The 12,849-nt window shown below is 44.3% G+C and overlaps 1 protein-coding gene across 2 annotated transcripts in view; it reads right to left on the bottom strand.

Moving 5' to 3' along the window:
- The window catches only part of SHMT2 (serine hydroxymethyltransferase 2), a 207,725-nt gene that overhangs the window by 51,138 nt on the left and 143,738 nt on the right, over nt 1-12,849 (bottom strand). For both annotated transcript variants that reach the window (XM_086966700.1, XM_086966695.1), the window contains exons 4-5: nt 7,257-7,457; nt 3,051-3,132 (exon numbers count right to left, since the gene is read on the bottom strand). In XM_086966700.1, coding sequence (XP_086822826.1) covers nt 3,051-3,132; nt 7,257-7,457 — 283 coding nt within the window. The remainder of the gene's footprint in view (nt 1-3,050; nt 3,133-7,256; nt 7,458-12,849) is intronic.

The following is a 12,849-nucleotide window of genomic DNA, read 5'->3' on the forward strand; positions in this document are numbered from 1 at the left end:
GTACGCATAGCAGAATCAAACAGTCTCAAGGTTAATGTTTTTAGTGTTGCAGAACCAGGTAGAAGCCCTCTTAGGTTGGCCGAGAGTTATAATGTGCGAGAGGTGAAAGCGGAAGGGAATGAGGAAATGGTCTGACCAGTCTACAAGAATAGGGGAACAATGGTAAGCTGGTCTGATTTAGAAATAACAAGGTCCAGAATTGAGCTCTTGGCGTGTGTAATTTCCGAACAGTGTTGGAATAGAGCATTAGCTGAGAGAAAGGTTGCAAGTTAATTCACTTCTGCCAAAGGCACTACCTTCTGTATTAGTAGAAGCTAATAGGAGGACTGCCGAACCAAGACCCCCAAAGCCAGGAGCACCGGACCCTGCCCAAGACGTGTGACTTATGCCATGGCCAGCCGTGAGGTCCCAGGCCTCCATTGCACCCTTTGCTCGCTAACAAGAGGCGCTGACCCTGCAGCCGTGAAGGGCTCAGGGCAACAACCTCCCCTCCAGACGGGAAGCACTAGGCCACGATGCAAGCCTGTCTCTTTCAATAAAAACATACTTCTGCACGTCCGAAGTAATAGCCAGTGTGAGAGCTCATGCAATATATAAACGGACCTATGGATTACCAAACTCAAACTGCCTATACGCTCCACACAGCGAATTCAAACCTGTGCGGATTCTGGTCCCAAAGCTTTCCTTTGTTGCTAGAACACTGCAGAAGTGCAAATTCTGTATTAATTGGACCAACATTCAGTTGTTGGTGTAGAAACTGCCTAAATCCCTAGAGCTGTGTTAAGTAGACCCTTGTAGCTGAACGCCTCTCACTGTGACATACGAGACGTAATAATTAATATTGTCACCATATATAATGGTTCATTTCTTAATTTGCGTAGTAACTAAGAGAAATCACGGATTGGACATCACTAGTTAACAGTTCCTCATCACTCTGTATCTATATAGTCAGCCGGCATCCCGGGACCCCACTTCGCACCACCCCTTTTCTGTAGTTCGTAAGTTTCTGTTTGCCCCCCATTTTCAGAGAGTAGGCACTTACATAATAGAAACATATGCACGGGCACCAATCAGTATGGTACACCAGAATAGAGTGGGAGGCAATACACCAGCCTAAACCCCTCGGGAAACTCTCCTATATTGTCATACGGCATGGGTCAGGTGGCTAAACCTTAAGTCAGCTCAACTGCGGTTTGATTTCTGTACTACCGATGTCTTTACTTACCTGTACTATGAAATGTATTATGCATGAGTCGTACTATAATATGCTTCATTTGCCGGAGTACACCTGACTCAAAATATTAATTGCAAAAATATAACGATGTACCAAGTGCCAATGAACTGTAAAAGTAAACATACAAAACTCTCAATAAAGAAATTTTAAAAAAAACTAAGAGAAATCACAAAGGAAGAAAACAGACATCAAATTTCATCCAAACACCTGTGATGTTCTTTACAATTAAATGAAGGACGAATCCCCATAACTTAATCAGGATTTTTTAACACACAGTCCATCATGCTATTTGATAGAAATCTATTTGCTCCATATAATGTTGGGTGCTGGAACAATATTTGATCCGTCATGCTAAAAATGTTTGATGTTTAGCGAGCTGGGACTGTGTGTTGAAACGTCCCAGTAAAGGTATGGGGATTAATTCATGATTGAGCGTGAGTTTCTAAAGAACATCACAGGCGTTTGGCTGAACTGAAAGGTACATTTTCTACCTCTGGGATTTCTCTGGTTACTTGACACATAAAGAAATGATCCATCATCTAGGGCAACAATATTAACTATTAGGTCTCATATTGTAGGACCTACAGTTCAGGGAGGCCTATTAGCAAAAAAGAGGATGTTACTTGGTGAGGGTCACACAAACTAGAGGAAGGTACCTATATAGACTCCTTAGAAACTTTTCAAAGTTGTTAAAGGCTGCCCTGAGAAAGTGGTGACTAAAAGATGTCACAACACTTCTATTCTCTTTTAAATTCATTAGTGCCTGGTTTCATTTGACCCTCCGGATACATCATTTCTGAAGCACAGATGAACTGGTACAACTCTCTAAAAGAGTAATGAAACTGGCACTGCAATACAACTTTTAAAATCTTAGAATAAGTATCAGATCCTTCAATTCTATATTGATTACTCTCAAGGTTTTCTTGTAATTTAATATCTTATATTATTTACGTGCTGTGTATGGAAGAATAACATTTAGTACTTGATGTGATATGTATAACTAAAAGTATCTTTGAATGCAAATGATAAATGGTCAATCTGTAAATGAGTTTCTTTTTTGATATCTTGGATTACGAAAAAGCTGAGTAAAATTAGTGCTGATATTACTGACTAAGATGGCTGATCACAATTAGTTTTGGGTGGCAGGCTCCGAGCAACTCTTGAGATCTTCTGATTTCAGAGCAGATGCAGCAGATGACATTATAAAGTCTGAAAACAAAACAAAACTGCTGCATACCCAAACTAAAAATAGTTCGTTTTCCGAATTTCATAGAACTCTGTAAAAGACGGAAATATTGCAAACATGAGCTTTACCAAAAAGAGTAGTGCAGACAATATTCTCTAAAGGGTTAACATTGGCCATAGGGTTTAATCTTAAACTAAAATTTGGCACCTACCAACAAGGAGCTAGAACAGCATTTGGGGGTTTGTTTTCTGACCCAAGACGTGAAAAGCAATTCTGATTTTCAAGCAAAAGTATTCGGTTTAACTTTTGAACTATAATAAAGTATGTTACTTTTCCGAATGTCCGAAGAACTGCCTGGTCCATCTAGTTATTAAGTTTTAATAAGGGAGCCGTTCAGTTTTTGAACCCCCAAACACCCGCGGTAAATGACAATCGATACCACAGATATTGCCCAGTAACTTCCAAATGCCCGTGACCCTAAGAAAAGGCCTCACAGAAAAGGATATTTAACAATAAAAATGTAGCTTATAACCATAAGATTGCTAGATGCTGTACCAAACATGCAAGTAAGTAACAGTTAATGGACATTTCGGAGGCGCGCAAATAGGATTATGTTATGCTTCGACTTACATTTAGCTTGTAGGGCATGGACTCGAAGTAGATCGAGGTGGCAGAGATCCTTTTCACATCGGACATGTATCCATGAGTCAGGCTGGAGTGAGGGACAAAGAGGGAATTTTAGATATCAGTATAAACAAACCCTAAATACACCCTCTGCTGAAAAAGCGTCCACACTTTTTCCACTATCCACTTCCTGGACCGCCTTTACTCGACAAGGCTGCGATTGCACAAAGCCAACCTATTCTACTTCTGATCCTGAGGCAAGACCAATCACCGATCACGGATCTTATCTTTGGAACATGCCAAGAGATTAAGCAATCTGAGATTAGGTCAGCACTGCCATTTTCTCATTCACTGTCAGTGGATACTTCTTTAAAAGCCAGAAGTCCCAACACACATTCTTAGAGGCGTCACAGCTTCATTAGCATTCTATGGAAGCCATGTTAACACAGATACAGGAATGGATACATCATATCCCGACCACGGTCTCTTATGAGCAGGTATGCCAGGTGTGGTGCGAAAGACATGTCCAAAGTGGAGACTGCAAGTTCCCTTCAAACAAACTGATATCTCGCCACAAACGGACGCCAGCCTACAGTAGAGTCTTTAAAATAAAGCAGGTTTGAGGCTAGGCCACTTAGTTTATTCATTTGAGGTGAAAATATGCGTCTTCTTTTGAATATTCCACACAACTGCACTCTGCTTCTACAAAATCTAAACATTCCGAATCTGATCTCAACATTCCAACCAACATACCACAAAGATCTGCACCCACACACTCACACAAGACATTACATCTTACCCCGTTTTAAACAATAACAAGAATAGAAGCACCAGGAAGAAAAGAAACAAAAGTCTCAATAACAAAAAACGTTAATTCTTCACTTAACCGCTGTAGCTTCTTTAGGACTCAATGAATTGCGAATAAATGTTTCACCTACACCATTTGGTTTTCAAAGCTCAGACCTAGGTAGTTATCTTCATGCAACACCACATCTTCTTCTGGAATCTGCTCAGTCAGACAGATTGTCTTGAGGCGACGTTCCCTCCTTATCTCTCTTCAGCTGAGCCCACCTTACACCACTTCTCTGAATACTGTTGTTACATGCGTAATGCCTAAACTTTGCCAGAGTCCCTCTCTACTGGAGTCTATTTCCCGATTCTGGTTCTTATCCTTCTGCCAGTACTTTGAAACTTTTGCTCCTGTTGTGGCCTGGCATTTAATTTCGATTTGTACTCCTCCTATCCAGATACAAGTCTATTCACAAACACGTGCATTAACACTACAGCTAGATTCTACATTGGCGGGTAATCTGCCCTTTTATTCTAATCACTATTCGAGACTTTGAAACTTGGATTTCTCCAGGAAATTGAACTTTGGGCTTTAACATTAAATTCTCCTTTGACCACTTAACATTGCTCAGGAAGGACTTTCCAGCCCATTCCACGCTTTGGTAATCGGTTCTGCAACAGGCATTTCTACTGCCTCTCTTTACAGCTATACATAAATGGAAAACTGTTGATCTGTGCAGTTTTCCCTTTATTACTTGTTTCCCTTTCAGTCTCAGCCACGTGAAGTGTATACTTGCAGTAATCCCTACTTTTCTTGCTACACTCAGGTAGTGGCTGGTGGAGGGGTTAAGTCTTGCTAAACGTTTGGGCTTCTACAGCCAGGAAGTATGGACATTTTTATAAAACACTGTACATGGGTGTCAACTTTAATGGGGCACTGGGGCTTGGGCTCCCCGACAGGTTTTTAGCAAAACAGGTCTACGTTTGAGAGGGCAACACTTGAAAATCTTACAGTATCTCGCCTACAATTACATGACATTATGATGCAGGTCACATAAGTGTATGGCAGCTTCTGAATGCACGTGTAAGTCCGCGCAATGTCAACTCGGCGGGTGTCAACCATAATCACTTCTAGGGATCATAAAGCTGGAAAATCAGCCCTTTGGAGCACATGCAAGGTTTGGGGCTTGAACGCTTGCTTAAAATCTGGCCGATTTTGGCCCCAGAAGACACAAAGGAAATCTGAATATGCAAAGAGTTTTATGGGTTCTTCCCAGGTTGCCTACTTCGATTTATCTTCTAATTGTGAATTCCAACATTTGTCAATAATGTTCTGCAGTGCACACTTTGGTCATATCTGGTCAATTGTCAGTCGTTCCGAAGTATCCCTGCTTCAGAAAGACATACGAGCTTGTTCCCACCTGGATTAAAGGCATTCTGCGATTGCACTAGAGAATAAAACGCACACAGCCCACCAATGCCTTTTTGGCTAAGTTAGTACTACGTAGAAGCCCACAAGTATGCAAGAGACTCAAAGGTCTATCACCAAACAGTAATGAAAGGTACTGTAAAGGTGACAAGAAACAAACTTCTAACAGACGATAATAGACAACCTTCCAAAACATCTAACAGAGCCCAGACATTCAATATGGTGGGAAATGCGGTTGTAATAGCCAACTAAGACATGGTACACACCAATACAAAATAGACCAGATTGTAGAGACTGTCTAACACGTCCAGCACAGCCCGGATGCATCAGTTAAGTCTGGCTACTGCCGTACCCACCGGCATTCACCACCGCCAGCACTTTTCTAAGGACAGTTATAATTTGGCTTCCTCAAACAAAATATGTTTCACTCTCTAGTGCAGGGGTCTCCAAACCGGTCCTGGAGGGCCGGATCCATGCCAGATTTTTTGGATATCCCCATTGAGATACATGTAGTAATTTTAAAAATCTGGCATGGATCCGGCCCTCCAGGACCGGTTTGGAGACCCCTGCACTAGTGCCTCATGCACGCAAGGTGCCATGGGCATATAGATGGCAAAGCGCTGGCAACTCAAAAGCACTATTCTCACACCACAACACACATTTTAGAGCCACTCAGATAAAGTTATATTAATCATGCTACAACATAATGTGCACATTTTCACACTGTAACTTCCTGTGTAGTTTGTCAGGCAAAGCCAAAGAACACTTAACTTTGGGTCAGGCAATAGACAACGTACTACTCAATTCGGGGGTTGGGGTGGGGGAGCAGGGAGGGGGTCTTTCATCATACCCACACACATATGCTACAAAGCACCACCAAGATTGACAGCAACACTACTCCTCACTAATCTAGACAAACCAATTCTAAATTAAACGTTGAACAAACCCTCTACTAACTTAACACAACCGAGCACCACCAATAGACAATCTACCAAAGGCCTTACGAAAGGTGCCCAGATAAGGAAACTACGATGCAAGGAGCATGCCATTTAAGTTATACAAGAGCCATACCATAATATACCCTGCCCCCGTAGCAGTCTCTGTGAGCGGAGCGGTTATCCCTCACACTCCTTTGGGTTTGAGGCATCCTGCCGCATGGAAGCGCTCTATTTCACCAATGTTTGATCGAGTAACATTTATCGTTCAGTCACATATACCAAACAATGATTACATGCCGATGCCAGCACTGTGGTCCACTTTTCACCAAAAAAGCAACAGATCAATCTTAAGGCCATCTTAGCAACAAGTGCCCCTGATACGGAGAGAGGGGAGAGGAAGGGGAAAAGAAGGATAATTTAGAAAAGTCTTCAGGGAGGGGGTCTCCACTGACCAAGAGGTACTAAAGTATGGCACAGCTCATCGTTCTCAACTAATGAACAAATATGGCAGGAATTCTGAGAGAACAGAGCCCGCACAAGAAGAGCCGCCACCTTTTCTATGAGAAATGCCTGCCGTCTTCACAATTGGAGGCTCATGAAGGCTGGAAGATGGTAAGTGGATTAGATTGCAAGTACAATCCTCTGTACTCTCCTTTAATGTAGCAGAGGAAGTGCTGCCATTTTACTTAAACATTTAGTAAAGGTTTAGACAGCTCTAAAATACTTGTAATGTGATTTCTTAGGGCACGTGCTGTTATAAAGTAGTATTTCAAAGCAGGGAAATGGCTTTTAAGGACATTTTTATGAGGAGGCCTGGGAAAAACAAACATGAGCCTTGAGGGTAGACTACAGGCGTGTTGGCATCCCTAACAAAGCACCTGAGCTCTAGCAGCCTCTCCACCCTCCGACTTGAAAGGAGGACTTCTCAGGGCCCAACTTTGAAACACTCTGTTACACACGGTTTAATTGACTGTGTCCCAGACTGCTTGGTGTTGGTACTAACTGAGCGAAGCAAGGAGAGAGTCCCGGGGAGGGAGACAGATTCTGGATACTCACTGCCCACCATCAGGAAGGTCCAGGCCCATGAGACGGTCGTGTGGCTGCAGCACCGCAGTGTAGGCAGCAAAATTAGCAGGGGAGCCGGAGTAGGGCTGCACATTCACACCCCACTTGGCGGGATCCAGGCTGAAGGCATCCAGTGCCCTCTGCTGGCACAGCAACTCAATCTGGTCCACCACCTCTGCCCCACCATAGTACCTATGGATAAAAAAAGTGAAGAGAGGTCAGTCGCTCAATCATACAGGAACAGCATCATGTGTTATGCAGTTACGTCACTCTCAATAAGACCTAATCAGTTCACTAATTTCTTTATGATCATTCCAGTCTAGATCAATTAAAGCAAAATTAAAAACTTCGAGACGAGGAGCTGTGTGGCACCATTCGCAAAAGGCTAAGCAAGTTGTAGCATTGCAGGCTTGGCTATTATCTTGTACACCAGGATAATGGACTGAGTTAAAATAGCCCACTGTGCACAAGTAACCTGCAGAGCCAAAAACATTGCAGTGTCTGCTTCTCAAATATTACCTATTTAGTTGCAAATGCAATGAAGACCACAGATTTGCAATTTTTTTGTAGTCCACTGGGCACTAGCACTGAAAACTCAGATGTCACAATGTCTCTTATTTCAAAGATAGATCAAGCTACAGGTAAAGCACCTGAGAAATAGATGCAGTCTTAAATAACCTAGAGATGCAGGTCTTATATTTACTCTTGCAACAGGTTTTACTATTATCAATTAAGATCACACCACAGCAGTGACTGAAAAACACACAAAGTCACAATCCTTAGCAAGATGGGCCACAATGCAGTCTTGTGTCACTAGTGGCTGAGATTAATTCATTCATTCATTCTATCCATCATCTTTTTGTTTTCCTCAGTGCAACGCCCTAGGTGAAAACATGTAGGCCAGTGCTCTCTGTGCCATAGGAATTAAGCTATACCTTACTGAAGGACTTAATAGGCTGAAAAATAGTCTATAGTTTGGGTCTGTTTGATCTACTTGACAAGGAGGAAGAATCTTGATCTAAAGAGGAAAGATTAACGCCATATTTGGGTGCGGTTTCTAGTTCTGACCCCAACTTATGCATTCCTTTTAGCTCCATCGCTGGTGGCACCAGACTCCTGCAGACCCACAGGACTAACGCAAGTCAAAGTCCTACCAGATCATTGTTGCTTGCCAGGCAGAACAACGGTTGACCAGCTGGAATTGGGAGTTTCCGTTGGCCGAACATGCAGAATTTGGAGAACCCTCTTGTACCTCAGGTAAGGTTGACCAGAGAGGGAAAAGCCAATCTAAGATTTGAAGACTACTTTGATGGCTCCAATCAAATCTTGAAGAAAAACTATGGACATTGTGGAAAGCTAATATTGTGACATCCTGCCAAGCATCTTAAAAAAAGATGAGGTTTATCCTACTTAAAGCTTTTTGATCGAACATTTGAGCCTACTGCAGGACAGCTTTCTCACTATATCTCACCCCATGAAGCCCTAGATAGCTGTGGCTTCCAATCTTACTCTACTGAAGATTTACAAACTTCGAAAACAGTGTCTACATCCAAAGGTAAAAACATTCAGCAGGACAAACCACCAACATCTATCAAACCATGTTTAATTGTGGGAATGCCACAGAGGGGATCTAAGTGCTAGAGAACCTCATTAGAGCACGCTTGTGTACGTTTCATCATTATTTTATTTTTTACATTTTCCAGATTCTATATCAGGACCGGAGGCGAGGATTACACTGTTCTCTCTTTGCTTTACTTACAGCAGCCATCAAAAGAAACAAAAAAAGACTATATAGCCCCATAACCCATAGAGAAACAGTCCTGCCAAGTATCACGCATCAAACGTGACTCTAACGCATTTCAGTATGGTGATCCGTATCACCGCACTGAAATGCATTGTCACGCATTTGCATAGTGTCTGTGCACCAGCTAAGCACTGCCTGAAACGGTAACATTACGAGTGTGGGCGCTGCTCCTGCCGGCTTCGGGGTGCTGTAGCTGAGCTAAGGCTGCTGTTAGGCAGCTCACTGGCGGCTACAATGTATCATAAATGTCCGCTGCGTGGCTCTCCGCTCTCGCAAGCTAGTGCGGCTGCGCAAAAGTTACGAATATCACATCCAGGGCGGCCAAGCCATACCTGACGCCGCCGGGTGACATTACCTACTGTTGTTAAAGGTGGGCAGTTTGTTTTGGGAAGCGCGAATGAAGTAAGGAGTACTTGCTGAAAATCATGGCGGGCCGGCAGCGCTGCCTGCTCGCACCCGCCGGCATATGTAAACAATTCAATACCATTCATTCTCCAATCAGATTAGGCCATGGCCTCTTAATAGTTCTTTGTTCCGGTCACCGTCTCCTCTTTCTTTGCTGCTCCCACAGCTGAGTTAAGTGCCTCGGTCCTGCCTATTTCTTCTTATTGGCTGTTTAAATATTGTGTTTTTTGGCTAATTTGACTCGTTATGTTGTGATTGCTGCACGGCCACAAGAACGTGAGTTGCTCCTCCGCGGCCGCTGTAATTACTTTATCGGAACTGCGGACCCAATGCCATTGCAGTGTGTCCCCCGTGCACTACAGGGAGACGCAATTACGCCCTCATGGAGGGTCTCTACTTAAAACGATTGGTCAGTCTTTCTTTCTGAACTCTGGGGCACACGCCCAGGCGACTCTAATTACCCAGTAAGTGTGTGGGTGTGATGTCCTTCAGGGCGTATCCCTAGTTACTGGCACTCTGAGCTACACTATTGGTCTGGGAGATTCCCCCACCTTGCCAAACCCCTCTTTGACTGGCTGGGAATCCCAGCGCTAATACCGCATGCTGCCAGTATTATTACATCCTGTTGAGATCAATAGCTATTCTAGAATGAGTGATGTTGAGGAGACTTGTCAGGAAGTGGACAGCGTGACCTACCTCCCTACTGATGATTGTTTCTGTGAGGTCATGGACTACGCTATTTCTAGAGCGTTATTGCAGGAAGTGCCCCCCCTGGAGAGGAAATTGCAGCAATAAGCAGAACATTGTTTTAAAGCCCTCCCTGGAACGAAAGACACCTTCGGGCTTATGTCCCTTTAACCTCCGGGGCGACCTACTACACCCACAATGCTCAATAAACGCAAGAGGGACCCCACGCCAGGCATCAATATGGATGCATTTGACAGACCGAAACAGGCCTTCAGGGAGCACACTCAGTCTATACCTCTAGAGACCCAAGAACCAGGACTCTCGGGTTACAATCATCTGGAGTTTCTCCTCCCTCCTGCCCGGCCACACCCCCACAAGGGTCAGACTTACTGTCTGGTTCCGATGTGGATAGGATAAGGATTTATAAAGCGCACTAATAACAGTAGGTGTAAAGGTGCTGGGCGGTCAAAGAGAAGAGATGCACAAAACTGCCAACCATGTTGAAAAAAGCCATGTCTCCAGCAGCTTTCTAAACACATGGAAAGATACTGCATGAGAGATGGAGAGGGTAGGGTATCCAGAGTTTTGCTGCCACCACAGAGAAGAGGCGTCTGCCCCAATTGACCCTGCAGAATTTTGGATAGATCAGTTTTCTCTGGGAGGAGGATCTCCGGGTCCTCCCACAGGTGTACAATAGAAACCTAGTTTTCAGCTGCGGTGAGCCTTTGCTGTGCAAGGCATTATAGACCGTACTAAGGACTTTGAAGGAGATGCGCTTCCTGGTGGGGAGCCAATGCAGTGTGTGGATCCCCTCCCTCGCTGATTGATGCTAAGGAATATTAAGGATCAGCCTGGCTGCCGCGTTCTGGATGACCTAAATCCTGTTCAGGGAGGCCATACTGATGTTGAGGTGCAAGGCATTGCAGTAGTCAAGCTGGGAAGTGACTAGTGCGATGATGGTGGGCCGATGCAGTTCAGATGGAATGTACTGAAGCACCTTTCTGAGGGTTTACAAGATATAGAAGCAGATGCGAACCATGCGGCCGACATGAGAATCGAAGGTCAGACCATTGTCAAAAGTGATCCCCATATTTTTAAATGTCCTAGTCAGGACGGGAAGAGGACCACAGTTTGCTGGCCACCAAGCGTTATTTATTTATTTATTTATTTATTTCTAAATTTATAAAGCGCGAACAAATACCACAAGTGGTGTCTCGGCGCTGGGCAGAAACAGAGAGGCACATCCTGTGCATTATTGAGTGAATAACCATGTCTTAACTTGCCTTCTGAAGAGCAGCAGTGAGGCGCTGGTTTTTATGTGATGGGGCAAGGAGTTCCAGAGCCTCGAGGCGGCCACCAAGAAGCGTCTGTCTCCCCAGGTGACTGTTCTCACTCGTTGAACGCATAGTGATGCGGAAGAGGCTGATCTTAGCGCTCTATTGGGAACGTACAGCTGCAGTGATTCCCTAAAAAAGTCGGGTCCTTGGTTATTCAGTGCCCTGTATATGATGCACAGAGCCTTGAATTTTGTTCTCTTTTTTATTGGGAGCCAGTGTAGTTGGTAGACGACTGATGAGATCGATGCAAACTTGGGAGTTCTGGTCAGGATTCGCGCCGCAACGTTCTGCACCATTTGTAGCTTTTTGAGGACCTGCTCCTGAGCATTCAGCAGAAGCCCATTACAGTAGTCCACCTTGGAGAGCACCAAGGAGGACATCAGGGTTTTCCCTGCGGATAGTGGAAGGTAGGGTAGTAGCTTTTTCACTTTCCGTAGCGTGAAGAAGGAAGAGGAGACTACTGCGTTGGCGTGATTAGTGAAACTTAGTTTGTTGTCGAACAACACTCCTAAGTTTCTAACCTTTGAGACTGGGATAGGTGGGTTGCCCATTTCCGGTGGCCACCAGATCGGGGACCAAGCTGGTTTTAGGTCTCCAAACACCATTACCTCGGTCTTATCGGTGTTTAATTTTAGACAATTGTTGTCCATCCAACGACTGATGGCTCTCATGCCAGTCTGAAAGTTGGCTGCCACTTCGATCCCGTTCTTATGTACTGCCAACACCAGCTGGGTGTCGTCGGCGTACGAAGTCACTCCCATTCCATAGGTTTTAATGACCCTCGCCAAGTCCGACACATAGATGTTGAAGTGTCGGACTCAGCGAGGATCCCTGGGGGACTCCGCACGGCAGCACAAATGTTGGTGAATAGAAGTTCCCCATCTTCACTGACTGTTCTCTATTGGCTAGGAAAGATGTCAGAAGTTCCGCAGCCCTGCCCTTTATGCCCAAGGCTTTGACACGGTCGATCAGGATGTTATGATCGACCGTGTCAAAAGCCGCTGATAGATCTAGCAGGATCAGAACAGCCGAACCTCCCTGGTCCATGATCTGTCTGATCTCTTCAGAGGCCTTGATGAGCGCTGTCTCTGTTCCATGTCCTCTTCTGAACCCGAACTGGGTGTTGTCTAACAGGTTGTTTTGGTCAATGTAGTTGGCCAGCTGTTTGTTTATGGCTTTTTCAAGAATTTTTGACGGATAAGGGAGGGCTGCTATAGGGCGGTAATTTTTTAGTTCCAAGGTGTTAAGGGTTGGTTTTTTTAAAAGTGGTTTTATTATTGCGGTTTTCCAATTTTGGGGATATTTTCCTGTTTCACAGATGGTACTGCAGATGTTCTCCAGGATTGGTGCT

Source organism: Lissotriton vulgaris, chromosome 1_1 (genome assembly GCF_964263255.1).
Source record: "Lissotriton vulgaris chromosome 1_1, aLisVul1.2, whole genome shotgun sequence".
NCBI classification, from domain to species: domain Eukaryota; kingdom Metazoa; phylum Chordata; class Amphibia; order Caudata; family Salamandridae; genus Lissotriton; species Lissotriton vulgaris.